This window comes from Dromiciops gliroides, chromosome 2, assembly GCF_019393635.1.
Source record: "Dromiciops gliroides isolate mDroGli1 chromosome 2, mDroGli1.pri, whole genome shotgun sequence".
Classification (NCBI taxonomy): domain Eukaryota; kingdom Metazoa; phylum Chordata; class Mammalia; order Microbiotheria; family Microbiotheriidae; genus Dromiciops; species Dromiciops gliroides.
This window is the reverse complement of record NC_057862.1, coordinates 435,753,799-435,777,141: the sequence shown is the minus strand read 5'-3', so window position 1 is coordinate 435,777,141 and position 23,343 is coordinate 435,753,799. Positions and strand designations below refer to the sequence as shown.

The following is a 23,343-nucleotide window of genomic DNA, read 5'->3' as shown; positions in this document are numbered from 1 at the left end:
CTCTACTTTAGGAAACATACTCCCAAGGAAATAACAAAATTGTAAAAATATGTTCACTACTCAAATTTTTTAAAATGAATGTTAAAAACTGTCTTTACATGTAATTAGGGAAAAATAAAATATTTTAAAAAGATATTCCTGGCAGCAATCTATAGTGGGGGGCCAACAGAGAATTTCCTTAAGTGGGAACTCCCTCCAACATTGAGCCCAACCTATCTATGATTTAGTAGGTAAGTCTTGGTAGTAGATAAATCTTATGCCAGAAGCACAGAGGCCAAATGACTTTCCCAGGACCATACTTCTATAGCAAGTCAGAGGCAGGATTGCAACCCACATCTAAGTCCAAGCCCAGAGTACTACTAGGCAGTACTGTTATAAGAGCAAAAGACCAGGAAGCTCCTAAATCAGGTTCCCACAGGAAAAGGGGAGAGACGGCTCTAGCATGAGAAACTGGATGAACACAGAGATGCCAACTCTGTGACTGGATTGAAATGTTTATATAAAACAATGTTTACTAAAAAAAAGAAATAAAAAGCAACATACAAGACAGTAATCGTTGTGTACATAAACTGTTGTACAAACATAGGAATGAGCCTTAAGGACAGAAGAGTCACTGGAAGGACAGAACTTAATGCTCTTTGTTTTCTGTAAAATTGCTTAGGTTCATAATTTTAAAAACCATTAAGATCAACTTTCCCTTCAGCTTAAGCAGAATAAACAAATCGAAACCTAAGAGGAAACCTTTTTCTTTCCTTGAGCTTTGAAATCATTTTCCTGACACGCAGAACCTCACCTAATAGTTTCACCTGTGGATTCTGCTCTTTACAAGGTCAGAGGTAAATGGATAGGTGCATTACCATAAGCCTTCTTTTAAAACTACAGGCTTTTTTTTTTTGGACTTGGTCAGCCCCAAATAGTTCTCTGAGCCCCTGGCAGGGCTGACATCATCTGCCAGCAAACAAATGAGCTATCACAGACAAGCAGTTCCTTCTACTTCACTTCCTCAAAGGTCATATTCAAGCAAATTCTATCCCCAAATTCCCCAACAGAGGTAATCAGAGGTTATAGAGGGCTAGGCAGAGGAACTGGCTGCCCCCATTTAGTCTGCTGGCGGGTGCCCCCCCCCAGACCTAGACACACCTTGCCTTTATAGTGTCTGAGGGCGCACAGAGGCCAGGTGTGTGTGTGTGGGGGGGCTGCTGCGGCCAGGTGTGGGGGGGGGCTGCTGCCTCTCCCCACTGGGGAACAGCCCCGTCAGCCAGTAATTGTCCTTTCCGATAGGTAGGGGACTTGGGGCCCACTGGCCCAGGAGGAGCTAGAAGCCTCCGTGAAGGAGAAGCCAGGGTGAGGGGCAAGTCTGGGGCCCCACCTCTGCTCTGGGGCAGCTCCAAGATAAGATCCCATCTCCTGGCCGGCCCGCCCACACAACCTGCTCTCCCTAGCTCTCTCGGTAATGAATACACTCAGCCCGTGGCAGATGGGAGCGGCACAGCAGAGGCTCGAAATATTAAACTCCACCTGGGCACAGGACACCACAAACAGTTTCAAATTCCTCGGGAGGAGAGACAGCATGATCTAGATTCCACAATGGAAGGCAGAAAAATGTGGCAGGCCATGCGCCAGGAACCAGGAAGAAACTGCTAAAAGATTCCAGCTCCCAGCAGGGGCTTCCCACTCAATCAGGGCTGGACTTTATCAAGGAAGCTCCGGGATGGGCCTCAAGGGGCAAGGGCTGTGCCTTCTAGCCAGGCCCTGACCGATAAGGAAGACGACGCTCCAGCCCAGCAGGCAGTGCCCTTTTGGAACGGGGATTCTAGGTGAAGGCCTTGCTGGAATGGGGACACGGCCCCTCCCCGTGCGCTGATGTCTGGCCGGTCTATGAGCACGGGCAAGGGCTTGGGTTACAATCACGTCTCACAGATGCAGTCCTAGAAAGGAAGAGCTCTCTCACACGAGTGTTAGCCCGGATCACACCCTGGGACAGCAGGGCCCACACCTGTAACTCACCATGGGCTACCCCTGCAGAAAGGTCACGGCAAGAACAGCTACAGCTCTCAAAGGGCACACATACCATAACAGGCCTCCATACTCAATGTGGTCTCCAACAGTGAAGGCTTGGCCGTGGTGGGGGGGGGGGGGGGGAGCGAGCAAAGACCAGGCCCTGGAGAGAAAACAGCCCTCACCTGAGCAGCAGGCTTCCTCTGACCACGGGACACCTAGGAATCCTACAGGTCACTGGAGCCATATCTATAGCTCTTTTTTTTTTTTTGGCGGGGCAATGGGGTTAAGTGACTTGCCCAGGGTCACACAGCTAGTAAGTGTCAAGTGTCTGAGGCCGGATTTGAACTCAGGTCCTCCTGAATCCAGGGCCAGTGCTTAATCCACTGTGCCACCTAGCTGCCCCTTATCTGTAGCTCTTAAATCAGCCCCAGACCACCTACCAGGCTAGGGGAAGGGCTGCCCCATGCTCACAGGTGCACAAAGCAAGGCCAAGTCAAGCCTCTGACCAGAGTGCCAGCCCTAGCCTCCAGTGCACCCCCAATGCCATAAGCAAGCTCTTTCCAGCACACACTCCCACAATAGCTAAGCGTTTTAGTGTCAAGGAGAAGCTTCCAGGACCCTTTGAACTTCCACTTCCTGAATTTAAGAGAAAACTAGTCACCAAAGCAGCATCATTTAGAGAGAAAGACCCTGCCGTGAGTGATGTCACTATATCCATCCCCTCATCTTTACAGAGAACCCTGCTATAGATCTAAGGCTGGGCTTGCTCGGGGAAAACAGAACAGCCAATTCCATGAGAACAGTCGTCCCCTCATCTTGCCCTTGCTAGCAAGAGCCCCAAGGGAGGAAGACTTGAGTCACTCCAGCCACTGATGATGCTTGCCTCTTTTGTGGGAGCTTGCTCAACCTCAACATAACAGCTGATTTCCCCCACATTTTGGATCAACAATAAAGCTGATCTTGCTCCTTTTCTGGGCCTGTGGAGTCAATGAGCTTAAATGCTAGACAATGAAGGCAAAGAAAAGTCCTTGGGGAAGTAGAAAGGCGGGGCATCAGTGGCCATAATCTGAACTATTGGGATAAAGCCAAGGCAAGTCCTGGAAAAAAGCTATCCCTCTGCCCTCTATGTGCCCCCAAAGCATAACTCACTGAGCACCATGTACCCCCTCAGAAATAGAGGATATGGTTAGCAGATGACTCACACGTACATACATCGTGGCACTCCCGAGATGGTCACTGGAGAAAAGCAAAGAAGAATTGTAACTGTGGAGCTCTAGCTCTCTGGGGGGTCCCTGCACCAAGCCTGAGGTCCAGGACTGGTTAGAGAATACTTTAATCCAAATGATCAGATCAGCCTCTGCTAGAAAGCATCCAAGCACAGATATGCCAAAAGGCTCAGTGCTGAGGGAGCTCAAGCTGTCTCCCAGTCCCCTGCCTTGACGAAGGACCCCAGTGCCATATGGCTCAGGAGCCCTCTGTGCTAGACAGAAGGGAGAAGGAAGGAGTCAAGCCTGTCTTAGCTCCCTCCCAAGGAGGCATACATGGGGACCCACACAGATAAACAGACAGCTACTAGTTCAACAACAGGCTTTTGGAAATCATCTAGACATAGATGTTGCTTTCCAACTCACAGCTTGGCTGCTATGGGGCCAAATCACTACCCCGAAGTCACAGCCTGTGCCCCTAAAAGATGGCTGGCCAGATCCTCATGCATAATCGATGGCTATTGGTCACTAGGGGGACCAGGTGGGATGGTGGCTGGTTCAGGGCAGACCATGCCCACTGCCATAGAAGCAGCTTGAACACATGATGCTGGGTAAACAGTGTCATCTCTGTATACAAACTACAGCACATTATTGTCCTGTTTCTGAACTTGCCCTTTGTCCTATTAGCCCCTTAAATTAAAAACTCAAAAGGCAGAGAAACCATTCTCTAGATGCAAGGAGGAGGCCAAACAGGCTGCCACGCCACTGATCCCTCTCTTCTGACTACCTTCACTCACCATAGAAACCAAGGACTAACACTGGGTGGAGCCTAACACTGATCACTGCTCCTTGGCGGAAATAAGCCGGTCAGTCATTCACCTGGAACATTTACTGCCTGCTGCTTCCCTCTTGGCTGAGCATTTATAAAATCTCAACAGGGAAACAGGCCTTCCCACATAGAGGATTAGCACTAAGCCTGACCAGCTGCTTCAATCAGCTTGTACCCACAAACCTCTAAAACTCACAAGGCACTTAATACAGGGCCAGGTAACCGGCGGGGGGCCCTTTAACAATCTCACTATTCTTGTGCCTCTCCAGTTTTGGGGTGAGGCTCTGACTTCCCCCCACTGGCAGCACTCTGAATTTTGGGCCAAGCCCCAAAGCTCGGGGCAGCCATAGCAGAAAATGCCTTGCAAACAACCTGCTGGCTACCAAGACTAGGGAAGGAGAGCAGCAGGAGCCCAAGAGCAAAAGGAAGTCAGGCTCAGGGAGGGAGAGGAGCTTGGAAGAGGCAGGCTTCTGCGGGCTTCCACTGCTGTGGGCTTATATAAACAGTATCACCTGCCCCATGGGGACTTTGACCGAAAGAGCTTTAACACACCAGGGCAGATTGGTCACGGCTCAGCCTCAGCTTCAAAGCTGAGCTTTCCCAGCTTTCACAAGTGCCTTTTTGTTCTCTGTTCATGCTACACAAAGCCCCAGCTTGTGTTACATTCCTACCCTCAGATTCTAGGCCCATGAGCCAAACACCAACCCCAACTTCAGGGGACAGATGGCTCTCCTCCCATCATCACTCCCCATCCACAGCAATGCCTCTCCCTGTCCCCAAATGTAACATGCCAAGTGGCCTATACCCACCAAATAGCAATGAGAAAACCTACAGAGGCTCTCACCCAACTCACTTCCACACTTTCTGCCGGGTGCTCAAACCCTCCCTCCCCACTCTCAATATTCACCCAGGATAGTAGTCTGGAAAGTGCCCTTCATATGGTCCAACAGGCCAGATAGAGAAGGTATCCTCTGCAAAGAACTTGGCCTTGGAGCACCTCAGGATGTATGAGTTGGGAAAATGAGTCACTGATTATAGTGTGGCTTGATGAGGCAATGCGATAGTTAATTATTAGAGTTTGTGGATTGTCAATAAGCAAAATAGGTTAACGGATACAGTACATCAGTTCTCAAATATGAGGCAATAAACTGCCTTGTGTCAATGATGACGAGGTCCTAAACATGCAGGAAAAAAATATGCTGAAAAGCAGCCATCATTTAAGTTCACAGCAGGAGCTTAAACCAGTACATTTTGGTTAGGGGGCAGCTAGGTGGCACAGTGGATAGAGCACTGGCCCTGGATTCAGAAGGACCTGAGTTCAAATCCAGCCTCAGACACTTGACACTTAGTAGCTGTGTGACCCTGGGTAAGTCACTTAACCCTCATTGCCGGGGGGGGGGGGGGGGGGGGGGGAAGGAAGTCCCTCCTGCGAGAAAGATATCAGAGAGCCATGCCTCTGTGCCATGCCTTCTCCCTATGAGAAGTCCAAGGACTTCTCTCTTTCCCTAACACCTAAATAAAATATTATTTTCTTTTAATTGGGGAAAAAAAAAAAAGAAGTCCCTCCTGGCCCACCACCAGCCTGTTTGACACAATTAAGGGTCTAATAGGATTTAGACCATTACTCCACTAAACAGGTATTCCAGAATCACATACAAAAAGGGGAAAGAACTAGTATGGAGATGAAAAGGGCTCAACCTTGGAGCTAGGTGGTGCAGTGCATAGAATGCTGGCCTTAGAGTCAAGAACTAAGTTCAAATCCAGCCTTAGACATTTACTAGCTGATCCTGGGCAAGTCACTTAACCTCTATTTTCCTGAGTATTTTCTTTTTCTGTCTTTTTTTTTTTGGGGGGGGGGGGAGGCAATCAGGGTTAAGTGACTTGCCCAGGGTCAACACAGCTAGTAAGTGTCAAGTGTCTGAGGTTAAATTTGAACTCAGGTCCTCCTGAATCCAGGGCCAGTACTTTATCCGCTATACCACCTAACTGCCGCCTGCCTCAGTTTTTTCAGCTGTAAAATGGAAATAATAACAACATTTACCTGGCAGGGTGGTTTTAAGGATCAAACAGTGTATCTGGCATTTTCCCTTCCCTTCTCTTCCCTTCTTCCTGGGAAACTATATACTCTTGGCTCAGTGGCTAGGCCAGCCTACCTCTGCACACACCCAACAAGCTTCTTCAGAAATAAGATTCTTCATACTATGGCATCAATTATAACGGCAGTATTGGCTGTCACATAACTAAAACCTTAATGTGCTAAGATTTCAATAATATATAACAAGCTAGAGCAATACCCATGTGGTAAGGGGCCACTTACTTCTCCATTATCAAATGGACCCCACCCACTTTCATCTCATCTCTCCTCCAAAGAGTACAAATACCAAAGACAAGCTCAAATATCCTTATGTGGCCCAGGGCAGAAAGGGGAATTCTCCCCAAAGACAGAAAGAGAAACTGCAGGGAAGAAGTGAAGTGACTCATTCCAAGGCACAGCCATTGCCTGGGTGCATAACCCAGGGTTGCAAACCTTTCCCCAGGGTTACAAGGACGATTCATCGGGAGAGCAGTCAGCATGATACTGAGACTCAGGCAGGCAGATGACGAATCCAAAGAGAATAAACCTTAAGCCAAACATGGAATTTACCACCCAGAGATTTTTGTGCCAGGAAACTATGTCCAGATAAGGCCAAGCTTTAGCCAACATTCATTCCCAAGGCTGCCAATAATAACAGTGGCATCAACAGCTGACTTGATGCCTGTTTTAAAGTTTACCAAGCATTTTACATACATTATCTCACTGGAGCCCCATGACGACGCCATGAGCTAAGCACTAAAGATATGCTCATTTTACAGAGGAGGAAACCAAAGCTCAAAGAACATTGTAAAAACAGTGCTGTTCCCATGGCCACAGAATCAACTAAGCATCAGGAGGCAGGATGTGTACCTAGGTCTACCTAAGTCCAGTACCATTCTTCTAACCACCCCCCCACACCCCACCCCCAGCCTTGCCTAGGTGTTAGGAATTTGCTGATGGGAATGGAAGGAAGGGGGAACGGGGGAAAGGCTGTGGTAGAGAATTGCTCAGTATGTCTAGCACTTCCTTCAATAACGGGGTGGAAAAACCGGGAGGCCTGGAGGGAGGGCAGGCCAGCCCTCAGAAGCCACACAAGGAACAACAGCCTGGAAAAACTTCCTTCCGGCATACCCAACTCCCAAGCAGGGCCCAAGTGCCCCACCCCAAGCTCAGGTGTGTAGGAGAGAAGGCAGCAGGAAACCAGAGAAGCTTAGACAAAATGTAAGAATCCCCTAAAAGGTCAATGGCAGTCTTTGGGAATAGTAGCCTGGCTCTACTCCCTCTCTCCAAGTTGAACATGTATAAAACACACATTGCAGGCAGATACATTAGCCAAAGATCCACTCAGGAGAAGGAACAACTCCTGCCTTCCCACAGCAGAATCGTTCCCTGGACACCAGACTTGCCCCCTAAAGGTCCAAAGCAGACTCCTAGAATCTGAACCCCCAACGATGCAGAGAGACATCTGAAGACCTAAAGCTGCAGCAGGCTGAGGTGGGGGTGGGAGGGCTGTTCCAAGGCCTAAGATCCTCAATTTAACTAAGGGGCAGAAGGGGTAGAAGGCATGATCTCTCGTAGGCCTCTAGGCTAGCCCAAAGTTGCCTGCCACACCTCCTGGCTTCTAATTTCTCTTTTGCCCAAGAAAAGGCACAGGGTAGTGGAAAGCATATTGAACTGAGTTCTAACCATGGCTCCCCCAACATCTCGCTACATGATCTTAGCAAGGGTCAGGGAAACTGATACCACAGCATTCACTTCGGGTGACTAGGCTTGGAAGGAGAAAACCTCCAGAAGAACCTCTTGGAAGACCTCATTTCCTCAAATGCCATCAGGGGTTCTTAACTTGGGGGGCCATGAACTTATATTCAAACACATTATTCCGAGAAGTTTGTGGACTTCACCAGAACACAACAGAGAATGATTAGGAGCCCTGTTCAACTCGAAGCCTTTTAATGATCTAATACCTCCCCTTCCTCCAGCCACCAAAATTATCTTGTATTTTGTATATATGTAATGTTGCCTCCCCTGTCTAGATTATAAATTCCTCAAGAAAAAAAAATTCATCAAGGTCAGAAACTGTTTCGCCTTTGTTTTTATGTATTGAACACCTAGCACATGAAGCAGGCACTTAATAAATCCTTGCTTTTATTTATTTTTTTTTAAGGCAGCTAGGTTGTACAATGGATACAAGTCAATGGACCTGGAGTCAAAAAAACACGAGTTTAAATTCAGACTCAGATGCTTCTTAGCTGCATGACCGTGGAAAAGTTATTTAATCTCTGTCTACCTCAGTTTCCTCCACTGTAAAGTGGAGATGATAAAAATAGTAGCCTGCCTCCCAGAGCTGTGATGAGGATCAGATGAGATATTTGTGAAGGGCTTGGCAAACCTTAAAGTGTGACATAAATAACAGCTAATAACTTCATCATCATCATTATTGATGTGGCTTTGTATATTTCCCAAAGGAAACCCATTTGCAGGACCAGGACCTCTCCCCTTGCTATTCTACTCCATGAACACAGACTGCAAAATCTGAGTCCAGCCAATTACTTCATAAATGCATATGATTAAAAAAATAGGTACATTTATGCACTATTAGGTGACCTATGAACTGGTCCAGCCATTCTAGAAAGCAATTTGGAACTGTACCCAAAAAGCTATTATATAGACCCAGCAATATCACTACTGGTTCTATATTCCAAAGAGATTAATGAAAGAGGAAAAAGACCCATATGTACAAAAAAATAACTGCTCTTTTCATGGTGGCAAAGAATTAGATACTGAGGGAATGCCCATTAAGTGGAGAATAAACAAGTTATGGTATCTGAATGTGATGGAATATCATTGTACTGTAAGAAATAATGAAGGGGTGGTTTCAGAGAAACCTGGGAGGACTTGTATGAACTGATACAAAATGAAGAGAATAGAACCAGGAAAACAATTTACACAATAACAATATTATAAAGACAAAGAACTTTAAAAGTTTAAAAGACTTAGGAAGTCTGATCAACACCACAATTCCAGAGGACTCAAGATGATACATGCTATCCACCTCCAGACAGAGAGCTAATGGATTCAGAACAAAGACTGAGGTTTATGTTTTTGGGACATGACCAATTTGGGAATTTGTATTGCTTGACTATACATGTTTATGACAGGTTTTGTTTTTCTTCTTTCTTAATTGAGGGAAGGGAAAGGGAGGGGGACGGGGAAAGGAAAGAATATGGATTTAGAAATAAAATAACAGAACCAGAAGATAGTATACAGTAACAGCAATAGCCTTAAAATGATCAACTGTGAAAGACTCAGCTGCTCTGATCAAAATAATGATCCAAGACAATTCCAAAAGATCCATGATGAAAAATGCTATCTATCTGCAGAGATAGAACTGATGGGGGCAGCTAGGTGGTGCAGTGGATAGAGCACTGGCCCTAGATTCAGGAGGACCTGAGTTCAAATACAGCCTCAGACGCTTGACACTTACTAGCTGTGTGACCCTGGGCAAGTCACTTAACCCCAACTGCCTCACCAAAAAAAAAAAAAAAAGAAAAGAAAAGAAAGAGAGAACTGATGAATTCTGAATGCAGATTGAAACATACTTTTTAACCTTCTTTATTTTTGTTATGGTTTTGTGTTTTCTTTTGCAACATGGCAAATAATGATGGATGTTTTACATGACTTCATATGTATAATCGAAATAAAAGTATTTGTCCTCTCAAAGAGGAGGGAGAGGCAGGAGGGAGGGAGAGAATTTGAAACTCAAAAGTTTAAAAAATGAATGTCAAAATAATTTTACATGTAACTGGGAAATATTTAAGAAATAAATAAGGGCAGCTAGGTGGCGCAGTGGATAAAGCACTGGCCTTGGATTCAGGAGGACCTGAATTCAAATATAGACTCAGGGGCAGCTAGATGGCGCAGTGGACAGAGCACCGGCCCTGGATTCAGGAGTACCTGAGTTCAAATCCGGCCTCAGACACTTAACACTTACTAGCTGTGTGACCCTGGGCAAGTCACTTAACCCCCATTGCCTTACTAAAAAAAAAAAAATTAGACTCAGACACTTGATACTAGCTGTGTGACCCTGGGCAAGTCACTTAACCCTCACTGCCCCTAAAAAAAAAAAGAAAGAAAGAAAAATATATTTTAAAATAATGGAAAAGCAAAATAAAACTGAATTTTTAAAAAAGGATTTTCAGCAAAACAGAGTAGATATCAACACAAGCTCATCACCCATTACTAGAACCCATTGCTCATAACACAAGTCAGGGATGTTGCTGGCTGACTTAGGGTGTTACCACACTTGACTACAGCTTTGAGGAGATAATTCATTGAAATCACTTTAATATCTATAAAGCATTTTTCTCACAACCACCCTGCAAAATAGGCAGAACAAGTATCATTACCAGAAACAGATTCAGAAAAGTTAAATGATTTTCCAGTGGTCACACAGACAAGATATGCTTAAAATGGGATTCAAACCCAAGTCTCCTAACTTCAAGCCTAGTACTTTTTGCACTGCATGAAATGCTGCCTCTGATGAATGTGAAGTAGACAAGTGACACTGTATGTGTCCAAGGGCAGAAGCAGCTGCCCTGAATCAACACTGTGAGTAAAGGTATCCTTCCCAGTAGGGCCCTGGCCAGGCCTGCCTACTCACCTGAGAGAAGCCATCTGGCCTCTCCCTTCCTTTTCTGGACCTATTCAAGTGATCACCACCAGGTTTGGTCACCTCCACAACTTCCCAAGGTCATACCCCCTTTTCTTCTGGCCCAAGCTCAAACCTACTTCCCTATCAACCTCGTCAACCTCTCCTCTTCCAATCTAGTGTATGAGGAATTCATTATTTTTCCTATATCTAGGAATGTCTGTCCTTCTCACCTCTCTTCATCTCCCCTAAATTTTTGTTGATCCCTTCTACAGCCCAAGACCCTGAGTCTCCCTCAGTGCCCTTAGCCTCCGTGTCTCATTCAGCTGTCAAACACCCTAGATGAAGAGTTCTTCACCTTCTCTGGGTCATGGACCCCTTTGGTAGATGGTGAAACCTGCAAATCTCTTCTCAGAATAATGTTTTTAAGTCATCAAGAGAAATGCGAGGGGCAGCTAGGTGGTGCAGTGGATAGAGCACCGGCCCTGGAGTCAGGAGGACCTGAGTTCGGGTCCGGCCTCAGACACTTAACACTTACTAGCTGTGTGACCCTGGGCAAGTCATTTAACCCCAATTGCCTCACCAAAAAAACAAAAACAACAAAAAAAAGAGAAATGCGAGAGGCAGCTAGGTGGTGCAGTGGATAGAGCACCGGCCCTGGATTCAGGAGGACCTGAGTTCAAATCTGGCCTCAGACACTTGACACTTACTAGCTGTGTGACTCTGGACAAATCACTTAACCCCCACTGCCCTGCAAAAAAAAAAAAAACCACACAGAAATGCAAAACTTGAATTCAAGGTTAATGAAAATAAATAAATGAATGAATGAATAATGTGTGTGTGTGTATATATATATACATTTAATCCAAGTTCATAGACTCCCTGAAATCTACCCATGGATACCATACCTTTCCAGACCCTGCCCTAGTCAATCTATGCTTCTTAGTCTTGAAGCCCCGTCATCTCAAACACCGTTAGATCTCTGTGTCCTAGAGATGAGAGATGGCCAAAGTCCCTGGCTCCTTCCATTTTTGTCTTAACACAAGGAAGAGAAGTAGGGGTAGCACAGTAGACACACCACTGCCATCAAAATTGGAAATCTAGGTTTGAATCTCTCCTTCTCTAGCTGTACAATTCGCAACTTACTCATCCACGTTAAGCCTCAATTTATCCTTATCTGTAAAAGATAATGAGGATCATAATGAGGAAAATGCCTTCTTGCAAATTTTTAAATGCCACATAAATATGAATTCTATTAAATGAGAGACCCTAGCTAAAGGTCAAATGACACAAGGCAATAAAGCAACCAGGATAATTAGGAAAGATATAGCAGGGGTGACAATGGGAGGGCACCAAGACAGAGAGGAGGGCAGCCAAAAAGAATAGTTTGATTTTTTTTTTTAATGGCAAGTAGGAAAAAAGAAAGTCATGGAGTGAGGACATTGAGTAGGTTTGTCTGCTAAAGTGGAGGCTAAAAAAATAAGCGGAGGCTGATGTCGGGGGAGAAGATGCAAGTGTGTCAGAGGGAAAGCCCCACTGGGACAAAAAGGAGGCTGCAATAGTGGAGAAGTGAGATAACTGGATTTTAGACAAGGGTTTTGCTAAGAAAGAGGCAGGTATGAAAAATGCCATAAGGGACCAGACACTGCACTGAGAACAGAAAGTGTGAACAGAAGTGAGAAAGTGTGTGAACAGAAAGTGAGAGGGACCAGCAGGAGGGAAGTGCTGCTACCAATTGGGGTGTTAGCCATCAGCATGGAGGATAAAGAAGGGTTGGGTTTTATTTGCTATTAAATCATGATGCATTCCAAATACTAAGAGGACTTTCAGGCCTCTTGCTGAGATGAAGAAGCACAGACTGGAATACCAGGCCAAGGGAGAGAGAGGTACATTGACTATCTACATATACACACACAGTGACAAACCATGATGACAGAAGACCTCACCAAAGGGACAGATGTGAAGAGGAAACAAGGCAAGACCTAACTCCCTAAAAGAGCCCAGCAATTATTAGAGGGCAGGGAGATGCAAAAGAAAGGGAAGAGGGGCAATATGGTGAGGAGGACCAAGGATGGAAATACCCAGTAAGTCAGCGCCAGAAAGTGAGGACCATATGCAACAGCTAGAGGAGGGGAAGAAGAGAAAAGGGGAACTTGAATTAGGCTTGGAAAAGCTGCTAGAGGCTTTAAACAACAGAACCTTTGGGCACAGTAATGTAAGCAGAAGTCACATAAGGAGGATCTAGAAGGAAAAGAAAGAGAAGCCTTGGAAATAAATGGCTCACTCAGAAAGCTCTGAAATGAATGGGAGAAGTCACCATTGGCAAGATGAGTAGGGCTAACCAGGGTATGCAGTTAGATACTTGTCAGACTCGGTTTCACTTCCAAAGGAACCCCTAGTCACCCCACCAACAGGGAAGTGATATGGTATTTACTACCCTTGGAATTTGCCCCAAGGCTAAACAAAGAACCGGAAATAACCTGGAAATTTTTCAGAAGCTTTTCTGTAAAAGGCAGTGGCAGGGAGGGGTTCTATAAAGCACGGTGCTCAGGTACAGGGTACAGAGGGTTAGGCTGGCCCTGCCTCTTCCCTGACCTCACCCCCAGAAACTAACACGGCTGGGAAGCAGCTGGCTCTTGTCAGAAAGGTAGTCAGACACAAATCTAAATTTCTACTCAGCCTTCAAGTTCCCTAGCCTGCTTCTTATGGTCTTTGCCATTCATAGGATTTAAGAACTTAAAAAATGATCAAGTCTTGGGGGCAGCTAGGTGGCGCAGTGGATAAAGCATTGGCCTTGGATTCAGGAGGACCTGAGTTCAAATCCCACCTCAGACACTTGACACTTAACTAATTGTGTGACCCTGGGCAAGTCACTTAACCCTCATTGCCCTGCCCTCCCCTCCAAAAAAAAAAAAACGATCCAGTTTGACACTTACTAGCTGTATGACCCTGGGCGAGTCACTTAACTTTCACTGTCCCACCAAAAAGAGAGTTAATGTAATTTAAAACCCATCCAGTCCAACCCTCTCATCTTTAATGAGGAAAACAAAGCCCTGAGAGATGAAGGGAACTCATCCAAGGTCACACAGAAAACAAGCAGCCAAATCTGAATTTGAACCCAAGGCTCTGACCACCTAAATCCAGTCCCCTTTCCATTATACATGCCACAGCCTTTCCCTTTTTCCTATTCAGATATGGTCAATACACTTTTAACTTCTTCAGAGGTCAACACTTGAAGTAGTATGGCTTCCTCCTAACACACCCAAGAGGTGGGTGCAATCTATTCTTCCCCACTCATTTTATTAAATCCAGGAAAGGCCTAGGGGTGGGGTGGGTCATGTGAGCTCACCTAAGGAGAGTAAAGAGCCAACAGAATGGGCTGGAATCAACAGTGGAGTTGGGACAAAGAGAGTCCAAGAAGGAGACCAAGCCCAACCCTATAAGAACAGGCTCCACTACAGGGACCCAGCTAACAGTGAGTCAGTTCTCCCATTTTTGCAAATCACAGAGAGTAAAGGTAACCAAAAAGTCCTTCACATAAGGCAAAGAGCGTGACCTCCATTATAACAATGCTCCTTATGGATCTGGAAATAATGTGGGTCTATTCATAGTTCTGAGACTTCAACTCTCAATACAGGGAAAGCTGGAGGGGGGGCCTGTGGTTAGAGAGGTCCAGGGCTAGCCCTGCCCCATGACAACAGCATTAAATAGAAAGGAATTAACGAGCTTATTAATTCCATGTGGACACTCCTGTTTCTGAGGGTTCCAGGGAACTGAGGCTTTGAAACCAGGTAAATTTCAGTTTCTATTCACAAGGTTTGGAGGATTTATGGATTTACCAGCCAGGGCTGGCCCCACTCAAAGCAGGAACAGAAAAGATCTCCCACAGAAGGGAACATTCTACAATGTTCTTCTGTGGAAAAGCCAAAAAAGAAAATATACCCCCAAGTTGGGAGATCAAAATAGAGGTACCCAGTTTCCTAAGGGGGGAAAAAAAAAGTAAATCCTAAGGCAACTCAAAGGTGAGGAAATGTGGAAAGCCTTAATCCAAAATGCTGTCCAGAGAATCAACCTGCCTTCACTTCATTGTGGTTAGCAACAGGCTTTCTGTGGTTTTCTAAGGGCCTCTAATCTGAACTTAGATTCTGCTGAAAACCAGGGAAAGGGCCCAAAAGGACACTATAAATGTCATATAAGGTCAGTAAACTTTGCCACCTGCAGATGACAATCCTTTAAGACAGAGGCATCCCAGACCAGGTTAAAATGTAATTGAGAAATATTTAACAAAATTAAAAAGCAGTAGAACACAGATAATGTTAAATAGGTAGTTTTCTAAGTCATCATGCAGCCCAAAGAGGGTTTAGTGGCCCCCATTTCTATTTGAGTTTGATATCACATCACTGCTTTAAAGGAGAGGAACTGGATCTTTATTTCATTAGTATAGGGAAGTCCCAAATGAGGAAACTCCCTCTCACTAATACAGACCAGCACCTTTTGAGCAACTTGCCTAGAGTACTGACTGAGACGTTAAGGGACTTGCCCAGGGTCACAAAGCCAGCAGGTTTCAGAGTCAGGGCCTTGAATTTGGGGCTTTCTCACTCTGAGACTTACTATCTATCCTCCTGTCTTATGGCCACTGAACTGGACATAGCCATGGCCAATTTGGGACTGACCTAAAGTTCTTTCCTACTTCTCTAGTCTTCACCTGGCAAGTGTTTAGTCTGAACAAAAGCTCCAAGTGAAACCCTACAGTCTTCTCCTGCCTGAGCTATTTTTCTTCCCACTAGGAGACTTGAAAAGCTGAATTTTCTTCCTTGGGAAGAGGCTAAGGGTCACAAGATCAGCAGATTACAGATTTAGAGCTGAAAGGAATTTCAGAGGTCATCTGGTCATCTAGTCACATCTCCCCCTTCATTTTACAGATGAAGGCCAGAGATGTGAATTCATGGACATGAAGGTCACTTGGGCAGCAAGCAGCCAAAGTGGGATTCAAACCCTGGTCCTTTTATTTCAGTCAATGCTGTTTCTGAAGCACTGCACTGCCTCATCGTTTTTACATAAATAGGAGCTGCCTACCAAACAGACAAGCAAGGCATCTCAGTTCTTTCTTAAAGCAGGACCCTTTTCCCGTTTGAGTGGCAGACTTTGGGCAGGTTCACCTGCATCTCCAATCAATAGGGCAGCCATCACCACCTTGCTGTAAGGGGGGGGGCAGGTTCCATCCTATGTAGGAGTGTTCTTGTAATGACAAAACAGTATGAGAAATTTTGACTCCAGTAAACTATTACTGGGAAATTTTCAAATCTATAGTCACAGGCCCCTCCCTGCCAAGAGGACAAAGACACCCAAAGCTCAACTGCTTAATAATTTGAGGGAGGACTGCTTCTTGCATCAAACAATTGTTTTTAACAATCCAAATATGTCCACCAACTGGGCACTACAGCCTGGACCAGAACAAGCTAATAGTGCATTCTTGGCCTCTGAACATTCAGAATACAGCATCTGAATGGCCCTTGTAACCAATCTCCACAATGTATGAACTGACTACAGATTTGGAACAAAGAAAAGTAGCAGAAATCAGAAAAATACTTTACTGATGTTCTTTTCTCACTCTTTTTTTTTTCCATTTCATTGTCACTTTCCACTAAGCACTCCAGCTCCAATAGAGGCTTCTCTTGTGACAAATAAATTCCATCCAGAAGGAAGTTTCACCTCACAGCTATCATTTTGGCAAAGAAGACAGAAAATGACAGAGGTTACATGTTAGAGGAACTATGAGAAGACAGTCACACTAATGATCTGCTGGTAGAGTTATAAATTGGTCCTACTCTTCTAAAAACAATTTGGAATGACACCCAAAACATCACTAAGCCACATGTTTGCTTTGACCCAGGTATACCAGTATTAGGAAGTCAAAAACAGAGTGAAAGGTCTCAGACACACAAAAATATTTATAGCAGCTATTTTTTTGGAGCAACAAAGAATTGGAAACAAAGTGGGTGCCCATCTACCAGAAAATAGATGAACAAATTGTAGCACACAAACTTAATGGAATCTTATTGTGATGAAGTAAGAGAATTCAACTTGGCAAAGCTTATTTTGAACTGATGCTGACTAAAATAAACAGAACCAGTAAAACAATTTACATGATGACAGCATAATTAAAGGAAAATTACATCAAAAGCCTTCAGAAATCCAATCAATACAGTGATCAATCATGACTTCAAAGAACTTTTGTTGTAGCATGTCTCCCAGACTTGACAGAAAGGTGGTAGACTAATGAGGCTTACATTTTTCAAACATGGCCAATATACTTATTTGCTTTGTTTTACTGTTTATTTGTCACAAGAGAGGGGTCTATTAGAGCAAAGGTGGACAGGGGGAAAATTACTGTGAAGGAAAAGGAAAATAAAGAAAAGAATATCAATAAAGCTTTTTCTTTTTTTTTAAGAAGCTGAGAACATTTACCAAGTGCTAGCCAGTCTAAGTGTCTATCACCTGAACACACATTTTTCCCACTCTTCCTTGCTAGACAGACCTCTTGTTCAGTGTTACCTTTTTCCTTGAGGACCCAATCTTGGTTAAACAGGACTTCTTCAGGGACAAGTAGCCCCCAATCACTTCAATCTCATGGACAGTGGGATAACGTTTCTTGAGTAACATCCCCACATTCTCATGGGATGCTTCAGGGTCTTCAAGAGTTTTCTCTTTCCACTGGTCTTCCTCTTCCTCTTCCTCAGTATACAGCTCCCCATTTGGTGGGCTAAATTTCGCCTCAGAGGCAGCTGGTTTCCTATTAGGCACCACCGTGAATGTATTGTTGCTCCGGTAGTGAACTTCAGATTTGCTATTAGGCAGAGAAGGATGAGGTCGATAATGAGGAGCATCAGTGAATCTGAAAGCTGGTTTGGCCTCTTGGTAGGATTCATCATCTGAATCTACCTCATCAATATAAGTAACAGGAAGCCCTGGTCTACTGGGCTCTTCATGAATCTGGGTAACTGAGGAACTGAGGGATGTGTCAGAAATCTCAAAGCCTCCACAAGGCTCTTGTTTGGAAGGTCTCTCTATAGAGGGGGATACGGATACCTCCCCCTGCCACTTGTGATTCACCTCTGAGAGAGCTGTGGCTATTTGTTTCTGAGGATCCCCTTCCTCAGCTGCCTGCAGGGCCTCACCTCCCAAGTGATTCCTGTAGGCAGGCACAACTTCCTGTGGGTGCTGGCCCCCATTTTCCAGAGGTATGTGGGTCAAGTGGCCAGACTGAGAACCAACACTGGCCTTTCCCTTTGGCTGCTCACAGGTTTTGCTCCCCACTGGATGACCAGCCCTGGAGCCTAGCACTTCCACCCTGGGCTTGGGGATGAAGACAAAGGAGTTTTTGGAGTTCATCCTGAGGTTGGCCAAGGCCTTAGCCTGGATATCCTCATCAGGGATGGTCTCCATATCTGGCTTGGGAGCAGGCTTGATTTCAAAAGAGTCATTGGTGCTGGTGGCTGCAGAAACCCACCTTCTCTGACTGGGAGTGGCACTGGCCAGGCTGTGTTTGGGAAATGTGGAAGGGGCAGATGGAGTGGCACTGGGTCCCCCATTGGCACTACCCACCGGGCAAAGGCCAGGGGAAGAGTGGAGGTTAGGTGCCTCCTCCTCAGCATTTGGCTTCCGATTGTCGGTGCCTTTGGAAGTACTGGAAGAGGATGGCACAGGCCCACCCACTGCAGGGAGGCCATTGGCAGGACCCAGACGGGGCTCCGGGGTGGCCTCGATGGCAGGTCCATTTGGTACTATCCCGCTTCCTCTGGCCAGACCCCGGGGGTGGACAGTAAAAGAGTTGCTGCCTGTCTTCTGGAGGAAGTCACTGAGTCGGGATGGGACAGCGGCCGATGCCTGCTCCCTCTGGAACCAGGCAGCTCTCTCTCCTACGCTGGGACTACGGGGTCCGGGGCTGGGCAGGGACGGGGAGGTCGCTGAGTTCCGCTGCTCGACGGCAGAAGGCTTTGGCACCAGAGGCCGGCTCCGCTCGGGGCTCCCGAGACGCCGAGGGGGAGACGTGGCCCGGGCCCGGGCCCGGGGCTCACCGCTAGCTAGCGGAGGATCGAACTTCTCCAAAAGACGGCTGACTCTGCCGGGCTCCGCGGCCGCCTCCGCGGCTGCCCGGGGCGTCTCGTAGATCACCACCTCGGCGGCCCGGATCTCCGCCACGGAGCAACCACGCTTGGCCAGTAGCTGCTGCAGGGGGTCCGGGCCCGGGCGCTGGCCGGCGGCACTCACCTCGTAGGGCCGTTGGCCGGGCAAGAAGCCAGGCTCTGACTCGATGATGAGGATGTTGTCGGCACGAATGGTACGGATGCCCGGGACGCGGCTGTAGAGCTCCAGTAGCTGCTGCACCGGCCGCCCCGTCGAGGACCGGGCCCCGGGCGCCGCTCCAAGCCCCCTCCGCTGCCGCTTGCGCTCGGTCTCCAGCCGCATGAAGGGGTTCTCCCGCAGGGGGCCCAAGCTATCGGCCAGCACCAGCCGCTCCGTCGCCGGGGCTGGCTCCCCGAGGCACTCGCCCCCAGCCCCGGCCGCGGTCCCTGCAGCAGCCTCGACTCCAGCACCAGCGTCGGCCCCCCCGGCCAAGCCCCGGGGCCCGGCCCCCAGGCTCGCCAGCTTGGCTCGCTTCCTCTCCAGAATCTCCCGTTTCCATGCCGGCAGCACGGAGCGCGAGCTGGACCCTGCCAATCCATCGAGGCCCGGCGGCCGCCGAGGTTCGAGGCTCGTCATGGTGCCGTGCAAGGCAAGGTGAGGCGAAGCCGGGCAGATCCGCCCTAGCATTAGTGGCCCGGCAACCTGCCTGGCGGGCCGGCCGGCTAGCGGACTGATGGAACGGCCCCGGCTCTCCAGTCGCCCCACCGCGGCCCGCCTTCCCGTCCGTGACCACGCCCCTATTCTCGGGGCCGCCGCCCATTGGGGAAGGCCCCTCAGGACCCGCCCCGTGTGTTTCAGGGCCACCTATGACAGACGGGGAAAGGTCATTTCGGTGCCCACGGGGGGGAGGGGGGAGGAGGAGCTCTGTTTATTGGCCAGTGACCTTTTTTGCTCCGCCCCCTGAGATAAAGCCCTGTTCCCTGGGGAATATGATCATCACCAAGGCCGGTGCTTATTGGGAAAAGACCCCAAAGACTCGCCCAGTATGTGCCCGCACCACCTATTGGGAAGACTGTGGGCGGGGCGAAAAGGGAACGCCCCTTTCCGTACCCCTCCCCCCGGAAAAGGCTCTTCCTATTGGCTAACGATTACCCTCGCTCAACCCCCTGGGGAAAAGCACCCTTAATTGGGTAAGACATCATCACCCCGGCAGGCGCCCAATTGGGGAAAGGCACCTTAGACCCTCCTCTTGGGTAGTCATGGTGTATTGTAATTACTTTCTTCCTCCTGCTATTCCCTTGGAAGACACTCTAGTATAGGCAGTAATGTCCCTACAAGGGTGGAAAAGGGAGGGTCCTGGCCCGCAGCCCAGACACTTGCATCAGGAAGAGAGCTCCGAGCTATGAATGACTAAACCAGGGTTCCACCTCGCCCTGTGACCAAGAGCCTAGTTCTTGCTGATCCAAAGAGGCAGCCCTGGTTAAACTGGGAGAAATAGGAATGAGCCAAGTCTTCTGACATGACACTAGCACAAATTCCCTCTGCTGTCTCAGGTAGAGGTGTATGTGGCTCCAGTGTGGACTCCTGGGTGGGAGGGAGGCAAAGGTTTTTGCTGTTCAGTCGTATCCTACTCTCGTGGCCCATGGACTTTGTCCATAGGATTTTCTTGGCAAAGATACTGGAGTGGTTTGCCATTTCCTTCTTCAGTTTGTCATTTTACAGATGAGGAAATGAGGCAAATAGGGGTTAAGTGTCTTGCCCAGGCAGGATGACACAGCAAGTGTCTGAGACCGAATTAGAACTCAGGTCTTCCTGACTGCGGGCTCGGTGCTCTAAGGTTAGGCCAAATTATTAAACCAGTTTAAGAAGAGTGGATCTTTCACTTTCTCGACAAACTTACCTCTTTTTTACTTTCATAATGAAATATACGCGATGACTTTTTGCACAGGTCATAAAATCATAGACTTAGAGCTGGAACAGACATTGGGTGGTCATCCAACCCCCTCATTTTACAGATATGGGGAGCTTCCAAGATCCTAATATTTGAGCAGTTCACGATGCCCTCTGGGGTCCCCTTTAATCCAGAGAAAGAATAACTTGACCAGAAATTAGGTTTATTTCCTTCAGTTACCCCAAGTGAAATCCAGCTGGGGAAAAAGCCCGGGATTGTCAACTATGGGACTGATGTGAGGGGAACCTAAGCCAAAAGAAGCCAAAATAACTAATGCCAGCTATGCTACAATGGCTAACTTTTCATCTCATTTTCTTGGAAGTCTTACCCTTACATTACAGTCAAGAGGAATTACTTATCTCCCATTCCAAAGTCCTAGTAGTAAAATGAAATGGCCACATAGTGACTTCCTAAGTATCTGTCTCCTGCCAGGATCACTGGTTGACCAGGAAAACATCCACACCCAGGGAGGGTTGCAGTAGCCTGGATGCCCTGGACCTCACCAATTTTTTTTCGAGGTTGCAGTAGTACGTTTACCTGATTAAAGTGGCCTAGTTGAGAAAAGTAATGAGACATGGAAATATTTGAGTAAAAGAAAGAGGGATTGTGAAAATTTTGGTGGACCGACATGGGATTTATATAAAGTTTTTAAGATGTGCAAAGTACTTTGTATACATTATCTCATTTGAACCTCACAACAACCCTGTAAAGAGCCATTCAGAAATATGCAAATGTACAAATATATAGAAATGCACATTATGTAATCGAAGTCATCAGTACTTTTAGTAACAAGGCTGCTGTCCTGTTGATGTTACCAACCTTTAAAATAAAGGGGAGCAAGGACTCAGCTGTTACCTTCATCTAGGATTACTGAAGGTGGATCACTCCCAAATCACACTACAATTCCCAGAAAGGTTAAGTGGGGCAACAGTAAGGGGTGAAGAATGAAAATGGGAATGCAGAAATTATGGGAGCTGGCAGGAAAATACAATTCTAATTCTAGATTAACAACCAACTAAAATAAAAACTATGTCTCACTAATCATGGGGCAAACTAATCAGAAGGATATCTAGCAACTGGAGTTCTAGGTCCCAATCTTTGCTCTAACCTCAGGAATTAGGTTTCTCCATTTTCTCTTTAGGAAGGGAGAAACAAAAAATATTATGCTTAGTAAGCTACAACCATCCAATCTTTGACCAAGTCAATTTGAGAAATGAGCTTTGCTGTCAACACATGGCCTGCAATCAGGGCAGCTTCCCTAATACAGCTATCCCTGATAAAACACCACTAACCACAATTAAATTCCTGCATTTAGCAATATAGCCGAACTACATATTCTCGCCAAGTCCAAAGAAATACTCATTCCAACAGTACATTTTATTAAAAAAGCAATTTCTAACAGCAAACTCCTTTACAGTTCTGGTGATTAAACACTGTCCAAACCAGAACCCATCTTAAATCAAGGAGAATGGAAACAAACAAAAGAACTCAAAGCAAACAAACAACAAAATACCTTTATTTAGGGCTCAGTATTTTTTTCCCACACATCTGCCCACCCGCCTGGAGTTAGGTTGAGAAAGCATGAAGAAAAGCTTAGGACGTCATAAGCAAATGGGTCTGACTCCTCTTTGTCGGAGTTCCTTTCTTTAAGTACAACGCTAGCTAGAGATAGCGTCCTTTCTTTCTCCCTCCCCTTCGAGCAGGGCTAATTGACACGACAGGCCCGGATCATGAGCAGCTGCAGAAGAATAAAGACTGGGGACATGATCAGGCCAAACCAGAGCTCTCTCGTCTGCTCCACCAGCTTCTGGCAAAGCAGCATCTCAAAAACAAACTTGAGACTGAGAATGGTGAGGATCCAGAAGAGGCGGAGCACAGCCAGTCGCTTCTCCCCGTCTTGGAAGAGGCGAACGGACACGATGGTGGTGAAGTAGGTGCTGAGCCCATCTGCGGCGAAGAAGGGCACGAATACATTCCACCACGACAGGCCCGGGGCCAGCTCATCCACACGCAGGGCCAGGAGCACAGAGAACACGAGCAGCGCCAGCACATGCACAAAGATCTCGAAAGTGGCGAAGCCCAGCCACTGCACCAGCTCCCGCAGCGAGAACAACATCGCGCCGGCGCCGGCTCGGGGGCCAGCGGGATCCAAGGCCCCACTTCTGGAAGGGCCTTGTCCCGCCTACCCGACACTGCGCAACCCGGCGGGGCCGCTCCTCAGCGGGGACCCGGCGGCGGCGGCTGCAGCTGCGAAGACAGTAGGGTCAGTGGTGAGGGGGAAGGGGGCCAGTCCGGCCGCCTTCCCCCTCACTCACGCCGTCCCAAACCTCACAGTCGCACCTGGTCCCAGTCCGCCCGCTGACAACCGAACCTCCACATCCGGTGTCAGACCTCCCAGTCGAACCCAGACCCCTGCACTCACTTCAGTGGTCCCAGCGGCTCCGCCCGCTGCAGCCGCCGCTGCCGCCGCCGCCGCCGCCATGGTGTGCCAGTCGCTCACCGATGGCG

General features: G+C 47.3%; 2 protein-coding genes across 3 annotated transcripts in view; both read right to left on the bottom strand.

Moving 5' to 3' along the window:
• TPRN (taperin) overlaps positions 1-19,660 on the bottom strand; it is a 37,568-nt gene extending 17,908 nt beyond the window's left edge. Inside the window, exon 1 of the mRNA XM_043980923.1 lies at positions 17,313-19,660. Coding sequence (XP_043836858.1) covers positions 17,313-19,571 — 2,259 coding nt within the window. The 5' untranslated portion in view covers positions 19,572-19,660. The remainder of the gene's footprint in view (positions 1-17,312) is intronic.
• Positions 19,661-22,323: 2,663 nt separating this feature from the next.
• TMEM203 (transmembrane protein 203) lies at positions 22,324-23,343 on the bottom strand. Of its 2 annotated transcripts, none has more exons than XM_043980927.1 (2): positions 23,258-23,343; positions 22,324-23,082 (listed from the first exon to the last, which is right to left on the bottom strand). In XM_043980927.1, the coding sequence occupies exon 2, from the start codon at positions 22,949-22,951 to the stop codon at positions 22,541-22,543; it is 411 nt and encodes a 136-aa protein (XP_043836862.1). In that variant the 5' UTR covers positions 22,952-23,082; positions 23,258-23,343; the 3' UTR covers positions 22,324-22,540. The 2 variants fall into 2 exon arrangements, with proteins under 2 accessions (XP_043836862.1, XP_043836863.1); XM_043980928.1 differs by having other exon boundaries at positions 23,176-23,291.